Source organism: Lactuca serriola, chromosome 2 (genome assembly GCF_051521515.1).
Source record: "Lactuca serriola cultivar US96UC23 chromosome 2, Lser_US96UC23_V15, whole genome shotgun sequence".
NCBI classification, from domain to species: domain Eukaryota; kingdom Viridiplantae; phylum Streptophyta; class Magnoliopsida; order Asterales; family Asteraceae; genus Lactuca; species Lactuca serriola.
The window spans coordinates 149,889,359-149,914,546 of record NC_136409.1 but is presented as its reverse complement, the minus strand read 5'-3'; the positions used below and the strand labels follow the sequence as shown (position 1 = coordinate 149,914,546).

The window sequence follows — 25,188 nt, the reverse complement described above, 5'->3', positions numbered from 1 at the left end:
AAACTTTAATTCACAACTTAATCATGTGCTTTTATTTTATTTTTTTAGAGTTGAATAAGATGACGGAGGATCTAAGCACTCTTCATCAATGTAGGAATCATCTATAACATGAGAAATATGGAATATCTCATTGATGAGTTCTTCTTGATGGTTTCTGACAAATTCATCAACTACCAAAATATTATATCAGATCTTGAATCTGATAATTGACTTTGAGTCATGAACACTGAGATGTAATCCATGTCTTATGATCGAGCATGGGCTTGATTAATCTTCCTCCCTATAGCAAGGCTAGAAGGAGTAAGTAATTTTTTTAGAAATAATACATTACATGTCATCTATACACGTTTAGTAAGACTTGTTAAAGGATTTAATCATACTCATGTCAATGATATGATCAAATCTTTTCTCAATTAGCTATGATTAGATCAATAAGGATATTATTTACCATAACTACATATTCTTAATATGAGATATGGCTAATAGATTTCAAGAAAAAACGCTTTAATAGAGACCTATTTGGAGATGTCTATATAGCTTAGCATGTAGGTTCTCTTAATCTAAGTTATCCTAACAAAATGTGTATGCCTTAAGATCCATTTGTGGATATAAAAAATACACATCAAGGTCGGAATCGGCATTTTAATATGAAAATACAAGGTATGTTTTTAGATCAAAATGAAGATAACAACTATGTTTACATTTAGACTTGATTAGGTTATAAAATACAATTTAAGAAAAACAAAATTTAGCAGCAAAACTAACTAGAGAACAAGATTTCTGAAAAAAAAAATGATAAAAAATACTTACATTTAGACTTGATTCTCCCTAACATTATGGTTGATTCATACAAAATGCAACAAATATTGGTCATTATTCACTGATTCCTGAGTTGATTAGATCCATTGGTCTATTCACTAATCCTAATGATACAAGGACTATAATCACAATGGTCCTATAAACTAATCATCCCTAAATCAGTCTTTATTTTCTCATGTAGGACTTAATTTGGTAATTAATCTCAATGGTCATCATAATTTATTTATGCATATAGTGGTCATCTAATGCAAATCGTTTACATTAAATCACATACAAATCCACTCATCTTCTTAATCGCCTTCCAACCGCGCATAGGGTAGTAAATACTTGATGACACCCATGGAACTCTCTCGAATCCATATCTAACAAAATTTATAAGTAAATTACTTTCAAATAAAAAACTAAAACTTTGTTTATATTATTTAAATCATTCCTTGAATGGAAAAAGAAAACCAGAGACATGTACTTAAATGGTTGGGTGGATTCGTTATTCTGATGACGATTTGCATGCTTATGTATTTTTTTTAAATATTTGTGCATCTCAACAGAAGTGTTTGGCCACAAGAAAAAAAAAAAAACAATCCCTCATGCATATCCATTATACAAAGAATTAAATCCTCGACCACTGAAAAATATGGTCAAGACAATTCAATTCAAATAACTAACTGTCAAAGAGTTATATGTTTGCTCTAGAAGCATCGTGGCACGAACATTGATTCAACATTGGTCATTTCCTTATTTTCTGATCTGCCAAATTTGAATCTGGTTAGTAAGCAAAAAATTTAACATTCACATTACCCTGTAAACAATGAGTGGGTCTACCCAACATCCATACGTGGTGGACCAAAATAACTCGAGTTATCTTCCTTGTTAAAGAGTTTATTTGCATTCATCTGACCACTAAATGTGTACACATGCTACATTAAAGATAACAAATAAAATGTTAAAAACAAATAAAAAATAAGTTGTTAATCATTTTCTAAAACAGATTTGAGTTTCTTGCAGATCCTAGCTGCGAAATCTTACCTTTTTCTAAGAAAATATTAGATTATATGTGTTTTTTTCCTGATAGATATGGAAAAATAGATTTTCAGGTAGAAAAACGTCAACGCGTACTGTTTCAGGTAGAACGTCGTCGTTTTGTGTCATTTTTCTTTGCAAATATTTGTGTAGCCTGTATGAGTTTTTGAGAGAGAATTATTTATGGTTTGCGAAAATCAAAAGTAAAAAATGTGAAAATAATTTTTTTACCTTAAATAAAGGGTCCATAATAGACCCGTAATTTCGTCTCATTGTGTGATTTTCGAAGTCCATAAAAACTTCTCCGCAGCCCATATATAATATTTTATTAGACATGTTTTGTACCAAAAATAATATTTTATTAGAAAAAAAATAGATTGTCGCGGATGGGAGGAGATTTTTGCGTGTCTTATCTGCAAAAAAAAAATAAATAAATAAATAAATAGCTATTTGGGTATAATGCCTAATTTTTTATTTAATCTTAAAAAAATAATAAATAAAAATAGACTTATTTGTCTTTTTCTCATATATTATGTAATAATATAGAGGTTACTTTTGCACATGTTAAAAAGATAACCCCATCAAATGAAATTTAGCCTTCTATCTTTTGTTTCTCTTTTGTCTTTTCCTAAAAAATAACCCCTTTTAAAGCAAAAACAAATTTGAAATCGTACAACCATCTAATGATCCAAAGCCATAATTCTTCAAAATATCTAGTACCTTTCTAGCTTGAATTACCAAAACACCCCTGTGGTTTGTATGTTATTCCATCCTAGACCCTCCATATCTATTGCTTTAAATCCCGCCATTAAGAACACTTACCAATAACATTATTAAAAAAAAAAATCAATTTCTTTCATATATAACAAATAAACAAGGAAAATAATAACACATACTTGTATACAAGATTACATAATACTAAAAATCATGTCAATATGTACACATAACTCATGTATATGGAAGATGGTATATCATTAACTTAATAATTAAAATATATATATACATTTTCAAGGCTCAAATGTGGGAACTTGATGCACGGGGGTTAAAATCGGTTGATTTACAAGTCTATTAACAATCCCACGATAAGGATCCTCCTCTCTCTTCTTAATCAAATAAGCCATACTCTTTTCCACTTCAGACTTTATCTCCATATACAACTCTTTTGCATTTTCTCTATCTTTCAACATCTTTTCTTTTCCCTTTGTTTGTATTGGCTTCCCAAATAAATAGTAGAATCGACCAGGTACCTTTGGTACAAGGCCTGGAAGGAATAAGTCCTGATTACCAACTTCTCCATCCATTTCAGCCCTAGTTGACCAAAACATTGTACATTTGACTTTTTAGATCAAAAGGCTTTTTTGTTTTTATATTTGAAAGCAATCTAGAGAGGATCAAAGGAGAAGTGAATTTTACCTTACATTGATAGCCTCTTCGTTTGATTTTTTTATGTAATTGTTTAGGATAGGGATTTTCATCATGTCATCATAGTCAAGAACCAACTAAAAAAAGAAGTCAAAGTATTAATGTCTGTTTATCTGACTTTCCCTATTAAGTTCTTTATGCATTAAGTGAAAAAGAAACACATGTATATTTATAGGTTACCTCAGTGATGTCATCTTCTCCAACACTTCCAAATGGTATGATTGTAGCCCCGAACTTTGCTGCCATTCTTACAAATTCGGGTTCATCAGGCCAAAACAACTTGTATTCCTCACCCTGCCACGAGTCATTAAACATTGTAAATGACTATTTTACCCCTTACATTCCAACAAACATATTTATAGACTCAAACCATCTGAATGATTTAGTAAAGCAGCTGAAATCGGTAAATGATGTCTTTGTATACATAATATTTGTTTCTTTTCTAGACTGAATAAACCATCTGAATGAAAACTAAATGACCATTTTACCCTTGCATGGGTAAAGCAGCTGAATCGGTAATGATGTCTGTCCAGATAAAGTGTTGTATACACACCTTTTCTAGAATCTAGACCGAATAAACCATCTTAATGAGACCAAATGACCGTTTTACCCTAACATTCGAACAAAAAGAATTTCTAGACTGAATAAACCATCTTAATGAGACCAAATGACCATTTTACCCTTGCATGGGTAAAGCAGTTGAACGAGTAAACAGTTTTGTACATAATGTTTGTTTCTTTTCTACACTGTAATCACCAAATAAACCATCTTAAGGAGACTAAATGACCATTTTACCCTTACATCCAAAAAAACAACTTTTTAGACCGAATAAACCATCTGAACGAGACGAAATGACCATTTCACCCTTTCGTGGGTAAAGCGGTGGAATCGGTAATGATGTTTGTGTGGATAAAATGTTGTATATATAACATTTGTTTCTTTTCTAGACCGAATAAACCGTCTTAATGAGACTAAATGACCATTCTACCCTTACATTCCAACAAACAATTTTCACAATATTCATCAATTGAGAGGAATCATAAGGAAAAAAGGACAAACAAGTAAAGGCCATTCTGTCCAGATTAAGTGCTTAACCATTAAAAGGTCAACAAAAAGTCAACTAACCTTACGATGAAGAGCCTCACGTGCACCACCAGGGTAGAGCAATGCAAATGATTTTGAGGAAAACAATTTGAAGAGATTGGTTGGAGTAACAGGTAAAGCACCAAAAACTTTCATCAAATCAACATAAGAAAATTCCGGAAGCTCATTTGTAGAATTCATTTTAAAAAGCTCAGGGTGGGCCACACCACGAACCATAACATTTTTTTCCCTTAAAAACTCTAAAATAATTGGAGCAAGTTCTAATCCCATCAGCATATGATAACCAACTAACAAAACAGGACCTTCATCTGGAATCCCACTAAGTCCCCTCACTATTCTTCCATCTTCTAAAGTTGAAAACATCACTGGACTTGTAGCAATTTGAAACCACCTGATTTTTTTATATTATCATGCAATTAAAAACTTTTTCATAAGTGTATAAACTATAAATAATAAAAGAAATATTACCCGTTTCCTCCAAGGGCACTTTTGTACTCTAACATGCTAGGGGGTATGAAGTCTTTTACAAAGTCATGTTTCCATGTTCTTCGGTATTTTAATCTTCCTTTGATTATTGTTAACAAATTAATCCCATCTTCCTGAAAGAACAAGAAAATTGGATTTGATTGGTTATATAAAAGAAAATCATAAAGAATAAAAGAAAATTATTAAGTACCAGTAAAAGAGTGTGGCCATTGTCCTTAAAGTAACATATCTTGCAGTTTTGCAACGTTTTTGAAAGCCTTTGAGCTTCATTGCTACTTGGAAGCATGTTATCTTTTCCACTAAAACACAAGTATATAATTTATGCTTCTTTATGTAAATTAGATTACAAGTTTGTATTTTTTTTAAAAAAAATCCCAAATGAAACTAACCTTGCAAGAACTAGAACTTCAGCTTTAACAGCATGAAGCCGAGAATTAGTGTATGCAGCAGCAGATTTCAGTAATTTCAGCTTCCATAAAAGTGTTGATCTTGGAATAATATCAGACAACCCCTGGAATCAAATATAAAACGGATGAACATTACAAAAGCTGTTTGGTGATTGCAAGGGTAAAATGGTCATTTAGATAATCCCTACCGAAAGGCGAGGAAGCAAAGCAGTAAGATTGTCAGCTACTTTCCCAACATTTGGAGTAAGTGAGGTTTCAGCAGTCACCATTGCCATCTTTAAAGGATCACCTGATACGATAACAAGATTTAACAATGTTAGATAATTAACCATAGTTATTAACCATAGCATCTAAAAGAAACAGATGATAGATGATGTATGATGTATGATGTATGATGTACATACCCATAACAAAGCTAAGAAGATAAGGGATTGTGACATGAAGTGTATCAGGCATGACCTCTAAAGCAGGAAACAAAGGCTGCAGTTGTGACCTGTCAAATGAAGTTGCTGAAATAGATAATTTAAATAAGTTGTTTTAAAAAAAATAAAAAATTATGGATGACAGTTAATTTTTTTAGAAAAAACTGACCTGGATTTGAGAGTATAACTACAAGATCTATAGCTGGATTACGTGCAGCAACTGCAAGAGCTAAACAGCCTCCAAAAGAATCTCCAACAAGATATATCGGCCTATTTGGAAATAAAGCATGCTCAAACTTCAAGGTTTCCTCCACAAATGTCACCAAATCTTCATATACAAAGTAAAAATGATTTAATTTATGAAGCATTTAAATGTAGGGAGGTGAATAAGTTATTTGATTAACATAAGACCTTCAAATGGCGTTCGATCTTGAACTGGGATGTGTAAGCATCGAACTTCAAACACCCTGTAATAAGATTATAAGAATAGATCTTTATAATAAGGTGAAATATGTCTTATATGATGATTAGGTAACATGTCAACAATAGCAAAAGATTTCACTCACTTTTTAAGAGATTTGTGGTGCAAAATGAGACCTAAACCAAGCCCATCCATCCCTACATACATCACCAAGTTCAAACACATTAATAGAAAACTATATGTATATGTGTATACATACTGAATCTTCTGAAGAGAAACAAGAAATTACCTGGTAAAAACAGAAGAACAGGTGAATTGGGTAAAGGAGTTTCATTCCCATCTGCAACAACAGGGCAAAACCATCTGGGAGGTCCACCATCGGGTTTAATGAAGTCTTTGGCTAAATCAAGGTAATCTTTCACACTCTGAGTTCCATATCCATCATCCCACAAAGGTTCAAGCTTTTCTTCTTTCCATCGACTCTTGTCATCTATAATAGCATTTGAACCAAGAAACTCCCTCCTTTCAACATCATTCAGAGACCCAACTCTCTGATTTAAAGAAACTCCATTTACTTTAACTGAATCTGTAGACTCCACAAGAGATGAATCTGCTGCTGTTTGTGTGCACTTAACTGAAACTCGAGAGAATTGATTCTTGTAACCAGATTTCAAAGCAAAACATGGTGACAAATTCACAATTGATGGTGTAGCTTCTACAAACATGGCTCCGAATCAGATTCAAATTCGGTTTCGTGTATCGGAATTAGCTAGAAGTATAACCACTTGCAGTTTGCATTAAAGATTGAGGGTTGTAGCTTCAACAAGAATGGTTCGAAAGTCGAAATCAGTTTCCAGTTTTGAGTTTGTCTTGTATCACAGTACAACAATTTGAAGTTTGTATCATGTGAATGGTGGAAACCCCATACCAGGACAACGAAAAGAAACGTGAGGTTTTTTTAACTAAAATAGAAATTAGAAGGTGAGTGGGTCTACGAGTACCAAACAGAAAGTTTTCACATAAAGAGGTAGAGAGATAGAATCCTAGAAAGGGGATGATGTGCAAGTGAGCGGAGGAATGGTGTTTTCGTTCATTAACAGTGTTCTAATGCCAGTTAAAATTGGCGTAGCTAAGTGAATGATTGATTGATTTGGACAGATGAGTGAAATGATGTGGGTGATTTCTGACCATTGCTTCAGCAGAATAAAAAATTCGGGTTATTCGACCACGAAAACGATTAACCACCTCTGAGATTTGATTGTTGTCCATGCGCCACGAAACGATACGCATAAACGCATGCATATGAGAAGGTTACAGTAACAAAATCATGATCTAATCGCAACCTCGAAGACCACAATGGACGGTTGGGAGTATCGCAACCCCACCCCGCCACCAACAAGGTGGAGAACAACCTTGCTCCGCCGCCAACATCGTGGAGAGGTACAAGGGTAAACAGGTAAAGTAAAACTAATTGATAAATATTAATTATGTAAATAATTTAAGGATTTATATATCATATTATATTATAAATAAAGCATTTTTCCTTTCACTACATTTATTTGAAACTCTTATGTATTTTTCTTTTCATCATATTCATTTGAAACTCTCGTTACTTTTCAATTTCTTTCTAATAATAATTATAAGTTGGTTAATAAGGTTAAATAAATATCAAACCTAAAGTGGTGTAATCATATATAAACTAAATTTCAATATTAAAAGAATATATTTACTTCTATTTATAAAGTTATGTTTTTTTAACTTTTAACATATTATACTTAATTTATTAGTTTTAATATATTGTTGGATGTAAACCATTATCATTTTAAAGCTACAACTTTTGAATAATTTGTATAAAATACTTAAATTATAAATTTAAATATAACATTACAGGATCAACTTAAATATAAATTTTAGTTTAATTTAAACAACCAAAAGAATATTTTATAAATAGTTAAAAGTGATAAATTATAGTGTCTTTCTAATAACGATTATAAGTTGGTTAATAAGGTTAAATAAATATCAAACTTAAAGTATAATCATAAATAAACTAAATTTCAATATTAAAGTAATATCTTTACTTATACTTATAAAGTTATGTCTTTAACTTTTAACATATTATACTTAATTTATTATATTTAATATGTTGTTATATGTAAACCATTATCAGTTTAAAGCTACAATATTTGAACAATTTGGACAAAATACTTAAATTGTTAATTTAAATATAACATTACAGTGTCAACTTAAATATAAATTTCAGTCTACTTAAAAAACTCAATGAATATTTTGTGAATAGTTAAATGCGATAAATTATAGTGCTAAATGCAAAAAATAAATTATAACCTCAATTTAACTAAAATATTTCCTAAATATATTTTGATAATCGTTAAAAGTTTTCAAATAAGTAGCTTAAAATAACTTACAATAACAATAGTTAAAAATAAGTCTATATAAATGATTATATGGTTACCTTTAAAATCAAAAAACAATGTTTGATGTTTTAAACAATTATAACGATAGAAATTAAAACGTTAAGCAGATAAATTTTAAAAAAATAACTAAAAACAACAGCAACTATAAATAGCATTAAACCATATATTATATTTAATTTTATTCATGAGTAACTCGCGGGTGGAAGTTATTCAAATGGTTGAGATTATACAGTTATAATAAATGTATATATTATCATATAATTTCAAAATATTCAATATATTATATCAATTTAGTATACGAATTATTATATCAAATTTAACAACAACTTTATTGTTATATTTAAAAAAAACATATATTTGTAAAGATTTCAACTATATAGATATTTTTGCGCAACGCGCAGACATTCGATTAGTTCCAAAATAAAGCTATCATCATATTTAAATAGATATATGGTTGTTTCTTCGTTTGTCTTGTCATTTTCGTTATACTAAATTATAAATTATAAAAATAAAAAAATATTAGCTAAAATGTTAATTAGGTCAAACTTGTTATGTCTAGTTTAATATTTAGTCTGAAAACGATTATGTTAGAATAATTTAGTAGAAGGGTTCTAGACTTATAATCATTAACTTAGAAGTTTGACTAGGTTAAGTGGTGTACAAAAATAGGTATTAGATAAGCTTAGATGTCAATTAGCCAAACATTAGACATAACCCAACTCTTTTCTCCCTATGTGAGAAAAAATAACTTAAAGAAGGGGCAAAGGAGTTTCATGACGATTTTAATATTATGGACGTGTATAATTGAGATTTGAAGAGTTTTGAAGATGAGAAACTAGGAATTTCACTATAGAGTTTGTTTCTCATGAATTCGGCCTACGGTTTGACTTTCTAACCAAATCAAAAGTTTGCATGTTATTATATGATTTGCATGAGATTTGGGACAAGAAACATGCATTAAATCATCAAAGAAGCATTATCCCACCCTTGGAATGATTGATTCCACCAATATTGGTGGATTTCGAGAAAATGGAACCCTAACTTGGTGAAAGGGTTAACTATGATTCTAGATCTCAAGTTGAATTGTTCTCTAGCTTAAATGTGTAGTTTTGAATTTGAATTCATGATTCGCAGTTGATTAAGTGAGTTATATGCATCTATTTTGATTTTGTATATGATTTCAATGATTACATGGAGTTTGTGAGTTCAATTTTTGATTTTCAATAACTCTCATTTGGAATCGAAGGAAATAACTTAAATCAGTTGTATTCTAGCTGAAATGTGTAGTTTTGAAACTAATTCCATGATTCGAAGTTGATTAAGTGAATCATAGGTATCTATTTTGATTTTTTATATTATTACATAGAGTTTTTTAGTTCAATTGTTGTTTCCAAAGGTAATTCTCCTTTGAAATGGACTGACATAAATTCAAAATAAAGGATTACTATCAACTAAAATACCTTATGTGGAAATATGCAACTGCAACAACTATCATCTACTTTGAGAAGACAAATAAAGGATTTATATGCCTTCAAGAAATTTGCATATAAATGGCTTAACAAATACCACCACCATACACAATGAGAATGTGTGTAACTATTTTAATCATTTTGTGTTATATAATATTCAAAATTGTGACTACATGTACATGTTTAAACAAGGTCGGACATATTCTGATATTTTTTTAATAACATGAGATATTTATTGTAAAACTTATAGATTATAGAAAAAAAACCCATAATATATGTTTTAGAGTACATAATAAAATACCTTAATTATGATAATGATGTGTAATGTTCCAGAGGTAATTAACAAATGTTATGGTCTATTAACACCAAGTGCTGCAAAGTTGTATGTCCTAAAAATTAAGACTAAAAATTTTGATTTTTAAATTAGTAAAACTATTATCCAAAACATCATAAAAATCGTAGTAAATTAGAGTGTATCAATAATCATCCCAATACATCAGAGTAATACAAAATGTTGAACAATGTGGTGTGCGCACTGTCATCATCCCGAACTCCTCCCCTTTGAACCAGAAGTACATGAAACATAAACTGGAAAACGTAAGCACAAAGCTTAATGAGTTCCCCAAAATACCACATATCATATATATACTACGGTGACGGTGGATAAACATGAAAGTTTAGAAAACAAAAGGATGAAAGTGACAATTTACAAAGTTGAATGTGAAGGGGTGAAAGTGTTATTTTAAAAAGTAAAATGATGTAAAATATCATTTTACAAAATAGAATGGTTATAAACAGGAAAAAGTGATAATTTACAAAGTTGAAGGTAAATAGTTGAAAGTGATATTCTACAAATAAAAAAAATCTAAAATATAATTTTATAAAATAGAAAGGTTGTAAGTGACAAATAATACAAAGTTAAGAGAATGAAATAGTACTTTACGTACTAAAGTACTTGTATATTGTGCATTAGAAAAACTACTTTTAGCTACGGTACATCTCCTCATATGAGAAGTTGGGTTTTGTTAATATTTATAAGACCATCTCGTATACTTATACGTATCACTAACCACTATAATAGAAAATGTTAAGTCATCACTGCATTCAACCACTAAAATATTGAGGATACATACGACTACAGAGACTGAGAAAGAGAAATAAGTTTATTGTATGTGATCCTACCATAATTAATTCTTCCACCACTAAACATATGAGGTGGTGTTTACAATTATGGTGTGTGACCACATAAACTACCTATATTTTCATTGTAAGTACATGGTCTAATATAATTACGAATCAAATAGTTAAAAGTGCAACAAATCTTTTATTTTTTTTAGAAACAGCAATGATATTATAAAGGGAACGCCTCAATAGCAAGTAGCTAACAGAGGCCCCAAACCAAGTACATGAATAGAGAAGAAAGTAAATGAATTACAGTTAACTCAAATAAAAGGTGAGACAATCCAATCTTTCCAACTACAGAATTCACCCTTGCCCCTATATTTTATCCAAATAAACACCATGGACTTAATGTTCTCGACAACTTTACGCGGGTTAAAGAAACTCGCCTGAAACAACCTTTCACTTATGTTTTTCCAAAGCATCCAAATTAGACCATAACAGATAGCAATGAGTCACTTTCGTTTTTTTGGATTATTTCCCCATTTAGCCGCAAAGTCCACAATATCCACCACTTCATTTACTTCAATCAAATTAATCTCACACCACCTAAAAATCATCTCTCGCACCATTACCGCAAATGGGCAGCTAATAATAATATGGTTGGCATCACTCACTGCCACTGCTCACCCCAGGCACTTATCAAATCACTTCCCTCTAACTTTGGCTTTGATTTCCAAAGATTTTGGTCCTCCATCATTCAAGTTTTTCAATTCTTGGCTCACGGTGGATGGAATTGACCAGATTGTTAGCAATGCATGGATCAGTTTCAGACTTTCAATGGATACGGTCGGGCGGATGTTTACCTGACTGCAAAACTTAAACATGTAAAAGAAGAGATCAAGAAATGGCGTAAGAGTGAACATAAAAAAGAAGCCCAAGAACTCACAAATTTAAAAGTAAAGATCAAGGCTTGAAAAATGTAGCTGAAACGCGTACCCTGTCAGAAAACGAACTATTGATCCGATGCAATGGTCTAAAAAGGATTATGGAACTCGAACGTATGGCAACATTAGATCTTAAACAAAAAGCCCGGCTGAAATGGGTGGTGGATGGAGACGAAAACACAACCTTCTTCCATGGTCATGTTAACAACAACAAACGGAAGAACCAAATCATTGGTCTAACTATCAATGGTAGATGGTCAACTGATGTAAGTGATATCAAAAATGAAACTTACAAATTCTTTCAATTGAAGTTCAAGGAGAGATGGAAGTCAAGGCCTAAATTTATTAACACAAACTTCAAGTCTCTATCGATGATGGACGCCATACGTCTTGAAGCTACATTCTCCGTTTCTGAAGTTAAGGCGGCCGTTTGGGCTTGTTGTGGAGACAAAGCACCAGGGCCAGACGGGCTAACGTTCAAGTTCATAAAAAAACTATTGGAACCTGATGTGTGATGATGTGATGAAAGCCATGCGTCGCTTTGAAGACCGGGGATCACTTGCCTCATGTTGTAACTCTTCATTCATAACACTTGCTCCAAAAACAAAAGACCCTACAAGTCTATCAGACTATCGCCCTATCAGTCTGATTGGATGTTTCTACAAGATAATAACCAATGTTCTAGCAACGAGAATAAAGAAGGTGATTGGCAGTGTCATCGGTGAAGTACAATCTGCGTATGTCAAAGGAAGGAATATTTTGGATGATCCTCTAATAATTAATGAAATATGCTCTTGGGCAAAAAGTATTAAGAAAAAAGTCATTTTATTCAAGGTGAACTTTAAGAAAGCCTTTGACTCAATTAATTGGGAGTACTTAGATTCAGTTCTAGCCCAAATGGGTTTTAGGAACAAATGAAGATCCTGAATTTCTGGATGTTTGACATCCGCTTGTGCTTCTGTATTGATAAATGCAACAAATCTTCTAAACAAGAAAATGGTGTAAGAAAATATAGAAAGATTATAGACAAGAAGATCAAATTAATGTAGCAAATGCTTAGGATTAATTGTATCGAAAATTGTATATTATTAAATTAAAAACCAAATTATATTGTTCACTTTAAAGTTATATAAATATTTATTTTTCCTTAATTTTATCAAGGATGCGCTAACGTTCACGGCAAACCACTCTATCTTGGAAAAGAAATGGTTGTATTTGATTTAATAAAATTTATTTTTAAAAAATCATAAATCCCCAAAGTTCTGCTAATTGAGAGTAGATGCACAAGTGGACCGACTTCCACCTTTTCTCCACGTATCTCTTTCTCTCTCGTTATCTTTACAAATCACAATTCATCATTTCTCTGCGTTCTTTTGAATCAAACCCATTGACGCCAACTCACCTTTCCTGAAACCCCACATGGAGGATGCTAACGGTGAGTCTTTCATTTCTTTCGATCGCCTTTCCCTCCACATGGCCTTCCTTTTTCGTTTTTCTGTACTTTTGCTTTTGCTTTCAATGTTGTTGATCATGTAATGTCCAAGTCGATCTTCCGATCTTCATTTTATATCATTGATTGCTTCTTGTGTGGTGGGTTTTCATCTGATGATCCCCAATTTAATTTCATATTTACCTAACAGATCCCATTTTCCCTTTGTTAGGTATCGAAATTGACAATTCATAGTCGAACAGTTTTCACAATTTTGTTTTCGTATTTAGTTTTATGTTTGCGTCAATGATCTTCTCATGGAGTAGTACTCTTACTACTTTAGACTTGACAGCTTACGAAAAAGGATAAACGTCAAAGATGGAACTAAGTCAATGATAGTACTATATATTATGCATTTATAACTATATCATTTTTTTTTAAAAAGGATCCACAATCCGATGATTGATCTTAAGATGAAACCCTGGTATAAATCTTATTGCAAACTTGTATTGAATCACAGGCTAAATCTCTCTTCATCAATCGTACATATTCCAATTACATCAAAATCGTAATTGGGATTCTTTCATTTTAACTGGTTTCTGAATCGCTATAGTCTGATCTTTAGTTTTATAATTAAATCGGGTCTCATCGTTCTTCCTTTTCTTGATTAGTTGTTGAAACTAAAGATGGAACCATCGCTGTTGCTTCTGCTTTTGCTGGACACCAGGAAGGTAAGATAAAAAAGATACAATGGTGAATGGTGAATAAAAGTGATTAATGCATTTTGCTTATAAAGATTTCAATTCTGGTGAATTTTTTTTTGAGCAGCTGTGAAGGATAGAGATCACAAATTCTTGACAAGAGCTGTTGAAGAAGCGTACAAAGGAGTCGATTGTGGAGATGGAGGTCCTTTTGGAGCAGTTGTTGTTCGAAATGATGAAGTTGTTGTGAGTTGCCATAACATGGTTCTAAAACACACTGATCCAACTGCACATGCTGAAGTTACAGCAATAAGAGAGGTTTGATCTTGTTGCATATTGAATATTGTATTTTGTTTATGTATTTTAATTTTTATATTTTTGTTTTATATCAGGCATGTAAAAAGCTGAACCAAATTGAGCTCTCAGACTGTGAGATATATGCCTCGTGTGAGCCTTGCCCAATGTGCTTTGGTGCCATTCATCTTTCAAGAATTAAGGTTCTTTTTAAATATTGAATTTTATATAATCATTTGAAGTTTTTTTTTTAATCTTTATTTGTTATTTGCAGAGGTTGGTTTATGGAGCTAAAGCTGAAGCAGCAATTGCAATTGGATTTGATGATTTTATTGCAGATGCATTGAGAGGTACTGGATTCTATCAGAAGGCTAATCTGGAGATTAAAAAGGCAGATGGGAATGGAGCAATGATTGCTGAACAAGTGTTTGAGAAAACCAAAGCCAAATTTGCCATGTATTAATTCATCTCAATTTGCATATTTCTAACTTTGTAATTGTTCAACAATTTGTTGCTGTTTACTACTGATGATTAAAAATGGTATAAATTCTGATGTTATAAATGATCAATTCGTCATACGTAAGTTTGTTTTTTTGAAGTGTTAGGTAGTGTTTCTTAAAATAGCATTGAAAGTGAGAGACAATACTCTTTTTTTGTGGATATACACTTTGTTGAGGTTTTCTGAAACTGAGAGTTTTCCAATTTGTTGAAGGTTTTTTTAAACAAGAATTTTCCAAAAATGGAGTTTTTGGAAATGAAGTGTTCCATAAACAAAACGCTTTAAAAGATATACCCATGTGCAAAGTACAACTTTCGGCTTTTTAAGATAATAATCAATTATCATCCGTCTCTTCTTATTATAGGTTTGTTGGTGGATTTTATTTCGATCGACTCAAATAATAGTCGTTTGTTCATATTCATTCCATTATAAAAAATAAAAAAAAAACCCTACTATTCTTAAATGTCCCATCAATCAGTTTTACAATCAATAGATACAGAATATCTAGTTTTTCTGTGTATTCAAATGTTAAATATTTTAATTAAACTTTAGGCCATCCGGCATGGAGGTTTTTTTTTCACACACAAAAATCCTATATGGATGTGATTTTCACTAGTAAACATCATCCCAAAGCATAATAATTGTATTGTGGAGTGGGGGTGGTCACAATGCTTAGGGGGAGTCTCTCTCTCTCTCTCTCTCTCTCTCTCTCTCTCTCTCTCTCTCTCTCTCTCTCTCTCTCTCTCTCTCTCTCTCTCTCTCTCCCTGAAATGTGTAGATAATGTGTTAGGAAAATACATGATGATGATGTGGTTTCGTTTTCACTCTTAAATGTATTGTAAGGATACCCTTTCACCTTAGGGACAAATAAATAATGACATTAGTAATTGATATTCATCACCATTCATGACATAACTTACAGATTTTCATTAATTATAAAAATTAATCGATATACTTTAATAATTGACATATGCTTTTATATATATATATATATATATATATATATATATATATATATATGTGTGTGTGTGTGGTTAGGTTATTTTGTTTTTACTAAGTATTGTGTGCCAAAATGCACAGATCTGGACCAACAGATGAAATTAATCAATGAACATGATTTGAGAGTGTATGATATTACAATGGGGTAACATGTACCATATAATCACACAATTTTTAGCAAAAGGGTATTTTGGATAATTAACTACATTTATAAAAGGAAATTTTCGAATTTTTAGGGATGATTAATTCTCCTAATTTAAAAAAATCTGAATTTTTTAATTAATTCAATTTCAATTTTTACCGATTTTATTCTATCAGAATATTTTTGTTAGAATAATACTCTTTCAGAATTTTATTCTAATAGAATATTATTGAAGAAAAACAAAATTCATGAATAAGATGTTGAAAAATAACAAACATTCTAATATATTTTTATACATCCGAACTTAAATACAAATTCATACATATTCTTACAGACTAAAAGTCTTGTACATTTTAAATATAGTTATAAATATTCTAAATGAATATCAACAAAAATGAATAATATTCTTAAAAAATAACAACATTCTGCTAGAATACTCTCGTTCTTCATGTTTTCTTCTTGAATTCTTGAATTCTGAAAGAATGCTGCTGTTTTTGGATGTTGAATCCTGAAATTCTGAAAGAATATTGTTGTTTTTCTTCATTTTTTGAGAATGAAGTATCACAAAGCTTTTTTTCATAAGTTACCTCATCATTCCTGCATCATCCTAACATACATTAAATTCCAACAGAATATCTGAATCATGAATATTTGAAAGAAACACATGTTCCTGCTTACATCACCACAAAAATACACACCAACTTTTAACTTTTGTTTTCTTCTTATTATCTACAAAACTCAGAAGTTTTTACTTTTTTTATATAATTTTACTCAATTTAAATGGTTTAGAAAAACAAAACAACTAAAGCATAGTTGAAAATTGGAATCGATTTAGATATTCTGTTGGAATTTAATGTATTCAGATATTATCTAGTCAAATCTCAGATAATAGAATATTGTAATCAATAAAGAAAATAAGATATCTGATTGAGTTTTAAATTAACTTTTATTTTGTTTCAACATGTGTTTCCTTTTGATTGACAGTCAATGAATCACCAAAGAAGCAACATCCAGTTTCCTTATTTCTTCTTCTGAGTATCATGTTCCGGTCAAGAACACGGTGTTGTTCATGACAAATCAATCAAGAAAATGGGGCATCAAACCTTCATTGTTTCTCCTTCATTTTCCCTGTCAAAACACCAAAGCTCAAACACCCAATCCAAACACCCATGGATTTCTTTCAAAACTCAAACCCATATCCCCTTTATTATATCGATTTTCTAGGAAAACCCAAACACCCCAATGATTTCTATTAAAAATCAAATAAAAAAGAGAATTTTTTTTACCTGATTGATGATCGACGAAATGTGGAGACGAAAAAGATTTGGAGAAGATTACAGAGAGAGGTTGGTTCTAGGTCATCCTCCGCTGCAGTTTGAGGAACGGAGACCTTTTTTGGGTATAATTTGTGTAATCTGATACCTGATTCGAAGAAGGACAAAGACGGGGCAATCAGAGGGGGAGCTTTGTATAGTAAAATCCAAACCAAATCTTTAAAATTTTGGCATAACACAAAAAACATATAAAAATTCAAAATCGATCATTGGAGATTGACTTTGAGAAACTGCGGAAGAAAAAACGGAGATTGCGTGGGCAAAAACTCCATCTCCGGTGGTATCTGTAAACGGTTGTAGTCAGGGAATCAGGTGACTGAATTCAGTAGTCGGTTCTTGGTCTAGAGAGATTCTGGTAGGTCGATTATACGCTAGGGTTTTCCAGACCATGTGGTTAAGCCCTAAATCTGGAACGAACTTGTGGAGATCTTCTCCAACAATCGCCTGCTGTGGGTGGCATACCAACCCAACCTTGATCCGGCCCGGAACAGTAAACGATTCTCGTGCTGCCGGGGCACACCTCCTGCGGCCAGTCAAAGACCGAAGACCCTTCCCTTACTTCCCGTCGATCCTCGATTTCAGCCTCACTTCCCTTCATCCTCTTCTCTTCCGATCGCACAACCCCTCCCCTCCAGATTTCTCTTTCTCGGCCGATAGCAAAAAGGGAACCAACGCAACACGTCCTCACACAATGGACTTGGATGACTAGGGTTAGTTTATGGCCTTTTATGGTAATTGTTCCATTAATTAAGGAGTTTTCTATCTATATAAGAGAATTATTTTTGGTTTAATAAATGAAGGTGATGTAAAGTTACAAAATTACCCTTATATTATTTTTTAAAAATTTTATTATTCTTAAATTCCTATTGGTGCATTTATGCACACAATAGTTGCTAAAAACATTTGAACCTAACTCTCTCTGTGTGTGTGTGTGTGTGTATATATATATATATATATATATATATATATATATATATATATATATATATATAACATTTCCATCCATTATAAACTTATATTTGACGACTGATGTACTATCAATTAATTATCTATGTTTTTTCTAAATTCATATTTTTAATTAATAAATATGTTTGAATGTCTGAAAAATATGTTTTTCTTAAGAATATTAAATTACAACCTTTTGTTTAAAAAAATATTACAGCCTTAAACCGTTTATTGAACAAAACATCAATTTTTTTTCTAAAACTATAAAAACAAATATAAGTAAAAACAATATTAAATAATAAGACGATGTTAAATAATAATTGATTTAATAAAAGTAAAAGAAAAATAACTATTATATCAACTAATTTATAATAAAATAAAAAAACAAAAAAAAATGATCATGAGTTTCATTGGAGCTTATTTAAGAAAAAACAAGGGTTAATTTAATATCAGTCTTCTAAGTTAAACTTGAGAACAAGATGGTGTAGGGATTCCATTTCAATTTAATCATTTAATTCAAGGAAAATGTCTACACCAACAAAATGACAAAAAAAAATAATAGTAAAAACATGAGAATAAAAACTTATACTATAAAAGGATAACTAAAAAAACAAAATAAATTTATTAAAAAATCACTTGATTGTAGCATTCCAAAATAACAACACTTTTTGGTCTATACTTGTATTACATCTTCTACACTGACAATACTTTCTAAATAAACCTTCTTTTTTCAAATTTTAATAAGAATATTTCCAAAGCATATAATGGCTGCAAAACTATATATATTATATAGTCCACAACAAGCTGCAAAATCATCAAACAATAACTAATCTATTTACCCTTAAATAACACACATCATCTACACACCTTGTTCATATTGAAGAACACCATTTATGTCAACTTTGGGGGATCAGGGCTGATTAAATTCGCCCATAAATTTGCAATTGTTACAAAAAATGTTTCTCCATTCCATATCACCATCTTCATTTCTGCATACAGCACAAAAACCAATTATAGGGTCAGTTTGGTAATTTCAATTGCTACTCTAATTATTCATTGATTTACACACCTGGAACTATTCGTGGTGATAAAAGTGACAGCTGGCATTGAGATTCCTCTTCATCAAGATTGACAATTGAAAATTCATCAAGATCTCGAATATGACTAATGGACTCTGATAAAGAGTCAACAGATATAACCTCCTCAAGTCCTGAAGTTGACCACAGAGAGTCACATTCTGCTAAAAGACCATAAAGCCCCTCTAAATTTACACCATTTAACAGAATCCACGGTTTGTAAAACTTGACTGCTGCTCCTAATATCACCACCACTCTATAAATCTCTCCAATGGCATTCACAAACTGTTTACCTAAAACAAAAATAAAAGATTAAATTTGAGATTGTGTTATAAATTATAACACAATCATAAATTTCATCATAGCAAAAAGCAAAAAGTACCTTGTTGTTGAGAGAGTATTTGATGATTGATGTTCTTTTGTAATGATTGATTCAAAATCCATGTGGCATGTTTGAGTTCTTGAGAGCATACTTGAATCACCTTAAACCATTGAGTGACATAATTACATGCTTCGCCCTTTGGAGCTAATTTTATAATTTTCAACACTCTTGTAATGTGGTTGATGAGGTCAATGGCTGTTTGCAAATCTGATTCTGCCTAATCACAAGATACAAGTTAGATTTTATGCAAATAATCCCTCAATCACAAATAAAAATAAAAAGTTTGTAACTTTATATTTATATGAATTGATAACTACATACTAATGGCAATCTTTTTGATATGTTATATTCTGAGTCGAATATTAGAAAATGTGGCTCATGGAGAGTTTTGATATATTGGTTTAAAGAAATAACTAGTGCCACGTCATCATCTTCATTGACTTCTGTGGATATTATATCTTTTTGGTGAAGCTTCTCAAAGGCCTCCTACAATATGCAAAATAAGTTATTGTTTTTATATAATGTTTGCATAATCGTAAAATTTACTAATAAAACAAATTTAAAAAAAAAAAAAAAAAAAACCTGAATTTGTTTATCAAGAGCAGCCACTTTCATCTCTTCACCAGCTAGAGTAGCAGTAATTTGAGCTTTCTAGAAAAAAAAAAAAAAAGATATAGAAATTACCAATTTAGTGATTTACTAAATCAATATTTTAAATTAAAAACATATTTAGTAGAGCACTGACCTTTAGACCATGAAGATGGTGTCTTGCAACAAAACATAACTCATCCTTTAAATTGGAATATAAATCAATGAAATTGTTTAGTTTCTCTTTAAATGATAAATTCTGATTTTGAGCTTTTGATTGAGAGGAAGCATCCTTGAATTCCCATGAACCATCATCAAAATTATCATCATCATCATCATGATTATTATTCACTACATCAGAACTGATTGGCTCTGATTGGCTGTACAAATCGGATAAAATATCATTTATTGATAAATTTGAGCTAAGAGTACGCATGTGTTTCCCATGTGATGATGATGATTTAAACAATTCATGCTCAAGATTTAAGGAATTATCAACTTCAGTTTCCTCTTCAATGCCAAAAATGGAAAGTGGCACAGGTTGTTTATAATTCTTTGGACTTGGCTCGTATCCCTAAAACAATCAAAGAATCATAAAAATAAAATTAATAAAAGGGTTGATGAGATGAATATTGGTAACAAACTATCTGAGATTTTTTCATTAAGTCTGAATGAAAATGCTATAATAAAAGATATAATGGTAGGAAATAGAAGAATAAAACAAGCTTAAATAGTTAAATCTACCTGTGGCTTTGATTCAGCTTCTTGAAATGATATCTCAGATTTCCCAACATTTTCATCATCATTTTCATTACCCTCAACAGGAGGTTGTGACACTGTGGCATTTTTACTTTTGTTTGACTCAGTTTGAGAGAATGAATCTGAGGAGACAATGTTTTGAGCCACTGGACTTTGTCTGAAATCAAATCCATTGTTCTTCTCCTTGTGTGAATCATCATTAAGTCCATTTGGAAATGAAAATAGATCATCTTCATCGGATATTTCCTGCATGTTTAGGTCAACCTCAAATTAGATGTGGTCAAACCTGGATATCAATCAAGTGTATGATAAGGTGATAACTAATGTCGACCCTATCATAGAGTAACAGTTTTGATTCATTTAAGTTTATAATTGCGTAAAAGTAATTAAAATGTTGGGCATAACTTATTAATTGAAGGAAAGGGGATTTGTTTTGATCAACTATATAATTAATTAAAAGATTTGGGGAAGATAACATGGAAGTTATGTTATGGAAAGGGACAAAATATGCTGCCATTTAAGTGTAAGTGAAGTTGTAATTGGAAGTTTAGGGAGGGTAGTTTGGGGAACTCACTTTGATAGCTGGTGGTTAGTTAGCCTAAGGAAGCTATAAATAGAGGGGAAGGAGAAGATTAAATCCCTTAATCGCCTTTTTCTAATGAATTTCACCATAAAAACAGACTAGAGAGAAAGGGGAATTTGGGCCCTTAATCAAGTTTTTAGTGTTCTTGAGATAATTAACACAAACTGATGAATTAAATGAAGTTTGGTAATTGGTAGTGCTAATTTGTGCAATTTCAAAACAGCAAAAATCGTTCAGTAATCATTAGCAATAGAAATCATCATAATCCAGAATTGAAGATCACATGTAAGAGGAAACACCAAAACATCAGGATCCAGAGTTGAATGTTCATAGAAATCACAAATCATAGAGAGAAATGATTTCATATTTATACACAGAAGAGAGGAATCATACAAATCGGAAATTCCTATCCACAGAATTAGGAAATCATAACACTTCATATCATAGAAATCACCTATAATGCTTTTATTGAACAACCATAAATTCCGCACATGTGCAATAAAAACTCTCAAAAGGAGTTTACATCTTCACAAGTTATGTTAGGTTTCAAATCTACAAAAAGTAGTCTTGTTAAATGCATTATGCATATGCAAATGATACTTATGCCTTTTGATTCTTTATGTTTTAAGTGTTTTTCACGATTGTTTACATATGTGCATATTTCATTATGTAATATAATATACATGCACCTCTGAATGCGATAAAACAGAGTTTTCTGGTGGAACAGAATCAAATGGAGTTTTTGGATGAATGTGAGTAGGGTTTATGGATGAACTGGATGTAATGGAATGATAATCATGCCCTTGATATTATGCGATAAAACAGACACTCAGATTGTACATTATGCATCTAAGCAACATTTGAAAGAATTTGTCCCAGTTATCTCTCATCAAGACCACCTTAAAATAGCCTAATATGTTTGCTTCATAAGATTTGAATCTGATTCATTTGCTTCATTCAACACTGATATTGAAACATGTGCCACATATTTTCAAGAAATAACAAAAAAAGACTACAAAAAAAAGTCATGTGATTGTGTACCTTCTTCTTTGATGGTTGTTCCATAAATGCAGCCTCAAACTCCCCAAAACTATCAACACTTCCACCAAGTGGATTTGAATTTAACTCGTTTGTGGTATCTTTCGAATTAGCTTTTGTGTCAGCTGCAAATCCATTCTGAATGTTTGTGATTGGCTTGGAGTTGAATCCACTATCAGTTACATGAGATTCAACAAAAACTCCATTGCTTGGTGCTCCAAATAGATCATTAGGCCTATGCGAACCATTGTTTGGTGTTCCAAACGGATCATTAGGCCCATGTGAGCCATCTTGTAGACTTGGAGGAGACACATTCTTCTCAGAACGTTCCTAAAAGAGAGGATTCAAATAGTCAAGGTGCACTCTTTTCCTATGGCGGAGTGTAATTGTAAGCAGACGCATCAAGTGAAATTCCAGAAAAGGGATTACGATCTCAATACTAACATGAAGCAACAATCATTACCTTATTATCCTTCCCATTTTGCGCTAACTTGGACTCTGAGTAGGCATCCATGAATTCCCAGCCGCCTTCATCATCAGATCCATGATACCCAGAAGCACCAACTGAATGAAAGCTAAAAGAACTCAAGGATTCCGATTTTGAAAAAGGATCCTTGGATACAGCTGAATTTCTTGCAGTATAGTTCAATCCATTGCCATTATCGGCCGCCTTTGTGGCAACTGAATGAAAGCTAAAAGAACTCAAGGATTCCGATTTTGAAAGGGGATCCTTGTATACAGATGAACTTCTTGCAGTAGAGTCCAATCCATTGCCATTATCGGCCGCCTTTGTAGCCATCTGCTGCTGTCTCGGACCATAAAGATCCGCGATCAGGTCATTGATACCCAGATTAGCATTACTTTTATCAGTATTGTTATTGGATGGAAAACCACTATTACCAGGAAAAGATGATTGCTTAGCATCATTTCCTGCCAAAGGCATAACCGGTTTCTTATCTTCCTCCTCCTCCTCTTCTTCACCTCCAAATAGAGATAGCGGCAAAGCTCCTTTTATCTTCTCCCACTTTGGCGTTGTCTGTATCTGTGGCTGCGGCGGTGGAGAATTAAGATTGTGATCTGTTGCGTTGTTTCCGACAAAATTGAAATCCCCCCAATCGTCGTCGTCGCCGGTGGTGGCTGGAATCTGAGAGGAGGAATTAGGCGTCGGCTGGTTAGAGGCGAATGTGAATTCACCGAAAGAGTCGTCGTCGTCGTCGTCCGCCATAACTGTGGGTTGCTTTTCTTCTCCGACGCTCCGAATAGTTTGATGCGCACAAGATGGTATGATCAATATCTTCGTCTTGTGCTCAAATTGTGAGGTTTCATTGTGAGTTGGTTTTGCATCGACACATATGGGGTGTTTGGACGTGCCTTTTAAGGGTTTTCAGGTTTTGCAGAATTACACAAAGAGAAATGATACTTTTAGTTGCTCTTTTGTATGATAAAAATTGAATCTTTTTCTAAATCTGATTCCTTTTTCTGATTCACAATGTTCTTGGTCTATGGATTGTCAAAATTAACGGTTAATTTGTTAATACGTTGAAATAACTATTTAATATTTAATATTTACTGTAAAAAAAAAAAAAAAAAATCTTGTGTATTCATCTAGATTTAGTCTTTATATGTATATTTTTTATTCATTTAAATCCCAAAAATCAGAAATCAAATTCAATTGGACCATTTTATATTCATTCATCTTTTAAAAATTATCCTTTTGGTTCAGATTTAAAATTTTTTGGTTGAGATTTTAAATTTTATTATAAATTTGGTCTAAAATTTACCTCTTTTGCCCAAATTTTAGAATTTTGTTATGAATTCATCATAATTTTATTTTTTTTAGAATATTTTTTTCTCAAAAAAAATCAAATATATTTTTTCTTTATAAAATCATATTTATACAAAAAAAACATATTTTCACATAAACAATTTTATATTTTCTATATAAAAACTTTTTTTAAAAAACTTTTATGTATGCGAAATACCTATTTATAAAAATAGGTATTTATTAGATACATAAATATATACAAATCCATTTTTAAAAAAATATAAACAAACACGTATTTTACAAGAAAAAATATATAAAAACATCTATTTTTGTAAAAACATATTTACATGCATCCAAATAAATATTTGTATACATTTCTTTTATAAAAACATATTTCTATATTTTTTATAAACACCTATTTTATAACAAACACGTGTTTTATAAAAATATATTTAAACACGTTTTTATAAACAAATATATACAAACATGTTTTTATTATATATATATATATAACACAAACAACGTTTTCGATAAAAAGCATCATTTGAGAGGTAGATTATCGACAATTAAATTATCCTTATAAATA

At 31.5% G+C, this 25,188-nt stretch overlaps 3 protein-coding genes across 3 annotated transcripts; 1 reads left to right on the top strand and 2 right to left on the bottom strand.

The window, feature by feature from the left end:
• Positions 1-2,715: 2,715 nt before the first annotated feature.
• LOC145086993 (phytyl ester synthase 1, chloroplastic-like) lies at positions 2,716-7,199 on the bottom strand. Its single transcript, XM_079024878.1, has 13 exons — positions 6,391-7,199; positions 6,247-6,298; positions 6,092-6,147; positions 5,850-6,008; positions 5,663-5,767; positions 5,447-5,547; positions 5,241-5,362; positions 5,042-5,150; positions 4,834-4,964; positions 4,387-4,756; positions 3,442-3,555; positions 3,253-3,338; positions 2,716-3,147 (listed from the first exon to the last, which is right to left on the bottom strand). The coding sequence occupies exons 1-13, from the start codon at positions 6,824-6,826 to the stop codon at positions 2,847-2,849; spliced, it is 2,142 nt and encodes a 713-aa protein (XP_078881004.1). The 5' UTR covers positions 6,827-7,199; the 3' UTR covers positions 2,716-2,846.
• Positions 7,200-13,344: 6,145 nt separating this feature from the next.
• On the top strand, positions 13,345-15,054 carry LOC145086992 (guanosine deaminase). Its single transcript, XM_079024877.1, has 5 exons — positions 13,345-13,503; positions 14,169-14,228; positions 14,326-14,516; positions 14,591-14,695; positions 14,767-15,054. Exons 1-5 carry the CDS (start codon positions 13,488-13,490, stop codon positions 14,953-14,955), a joined length of 561 nt encoding a protein of 186 aa, XP_078881003.1. The 5' UTR covers positions 13,345-13,487; the 3' UTR covers positions 14,956-15,054.
• A 3,960-nt stretch (positions 15,055-19,014) lies between these two features.
• LOC145086991 (uncharacterized) lies at positions 19,015-24,259 on the bottom strand. Its single transcript, XM_079024875.1, has 9 exons — positions 23,301-24,259; positions 22,841-23,167; positions 21,202-21,462; positions 20,615-21,031; positions 20,452-20,520; positions 20,191-20,355; positions 19,870-20,086; positions 19,481-19,780; positions 19,015-19,400 (listed from the first exon to the last, which is right to left on the bottom strand). Exons 1-9 carry the CDS (start codon positions 24,060-24,062, stop codon positions 19,303-19,305), a joined length of 2,616 nt encoding a protein of 871 aa, XP_078881001.1. The 5' UTR covers positions 24,063-24,259; the 3' UTR covers positions 19,015-19,302.
• Positions 24,260-25,188: the final 929 nt, after the last annotated feature.

Excerpts from the sequence above, each read along its gene's own strand:
- LOC145086993 (XM_079024878.1), bottom strand. The coding sequence starts at position 6,826 with ATGTTTGTAGAAGCTACACCATCAATTGTGAATTTGTCACCATGTTTT. Across the intron at positions 6,009-6,091 it reads AGATCGAACGCCATTTGAAG|ATTTGGTGACATTTGTGGAG; the intron begins GTCTTATGTTAA and ends TTGTATATGAAG. Across the intron at positions 5,151-5,240 it reads GAAGTTCTAGTTCTTGCAAG|TGGAAAAGATAACATGCTTC; the intron begins GTTAGTTTCATT and ends CTTGTGTTTTAG.
- LOC145086992 (XM_079024877.1), top strand. Across the intron at positions 14,517-14,590 it reads AAGTTACAGCAATAAGAGAG|GCATGTAAAAAGCTGAACCA; the intron begins GTTTGATCTTGT and ends GTTTTATATCAG. Across the intron at positions 14,696-14,766 it reads TTCATCTTTCAAGAATTAAG|AGGTTGGTTTATGGAGCTAA; the intron begins GTTCTTTTTAAA and ends TGTTATTTGCAG.
- LOC145086991 (XM_079024875.1), bottom strand. The coding sequence starts at position 24,062 with ATGGCGGACGACGACGACGACGACTCTTTCGGTGAATTCACATTCGCC. Across the intron at positions 19,781-19,869 it reads AATACTCTCTCAACAACAAG|GTAAACAGTTTGTGAATGCC; the intron begins GTACTTTTTGCT and ends TTTTTGTTTTAG. Across the intron at positions 19,401-19,480 it reads ATCACCACGAATAGTTCCAG|AAATGAAGATGGTGATATGG; the intron begins GTGTGTAAATCA and ends TGCTGTATGCAG.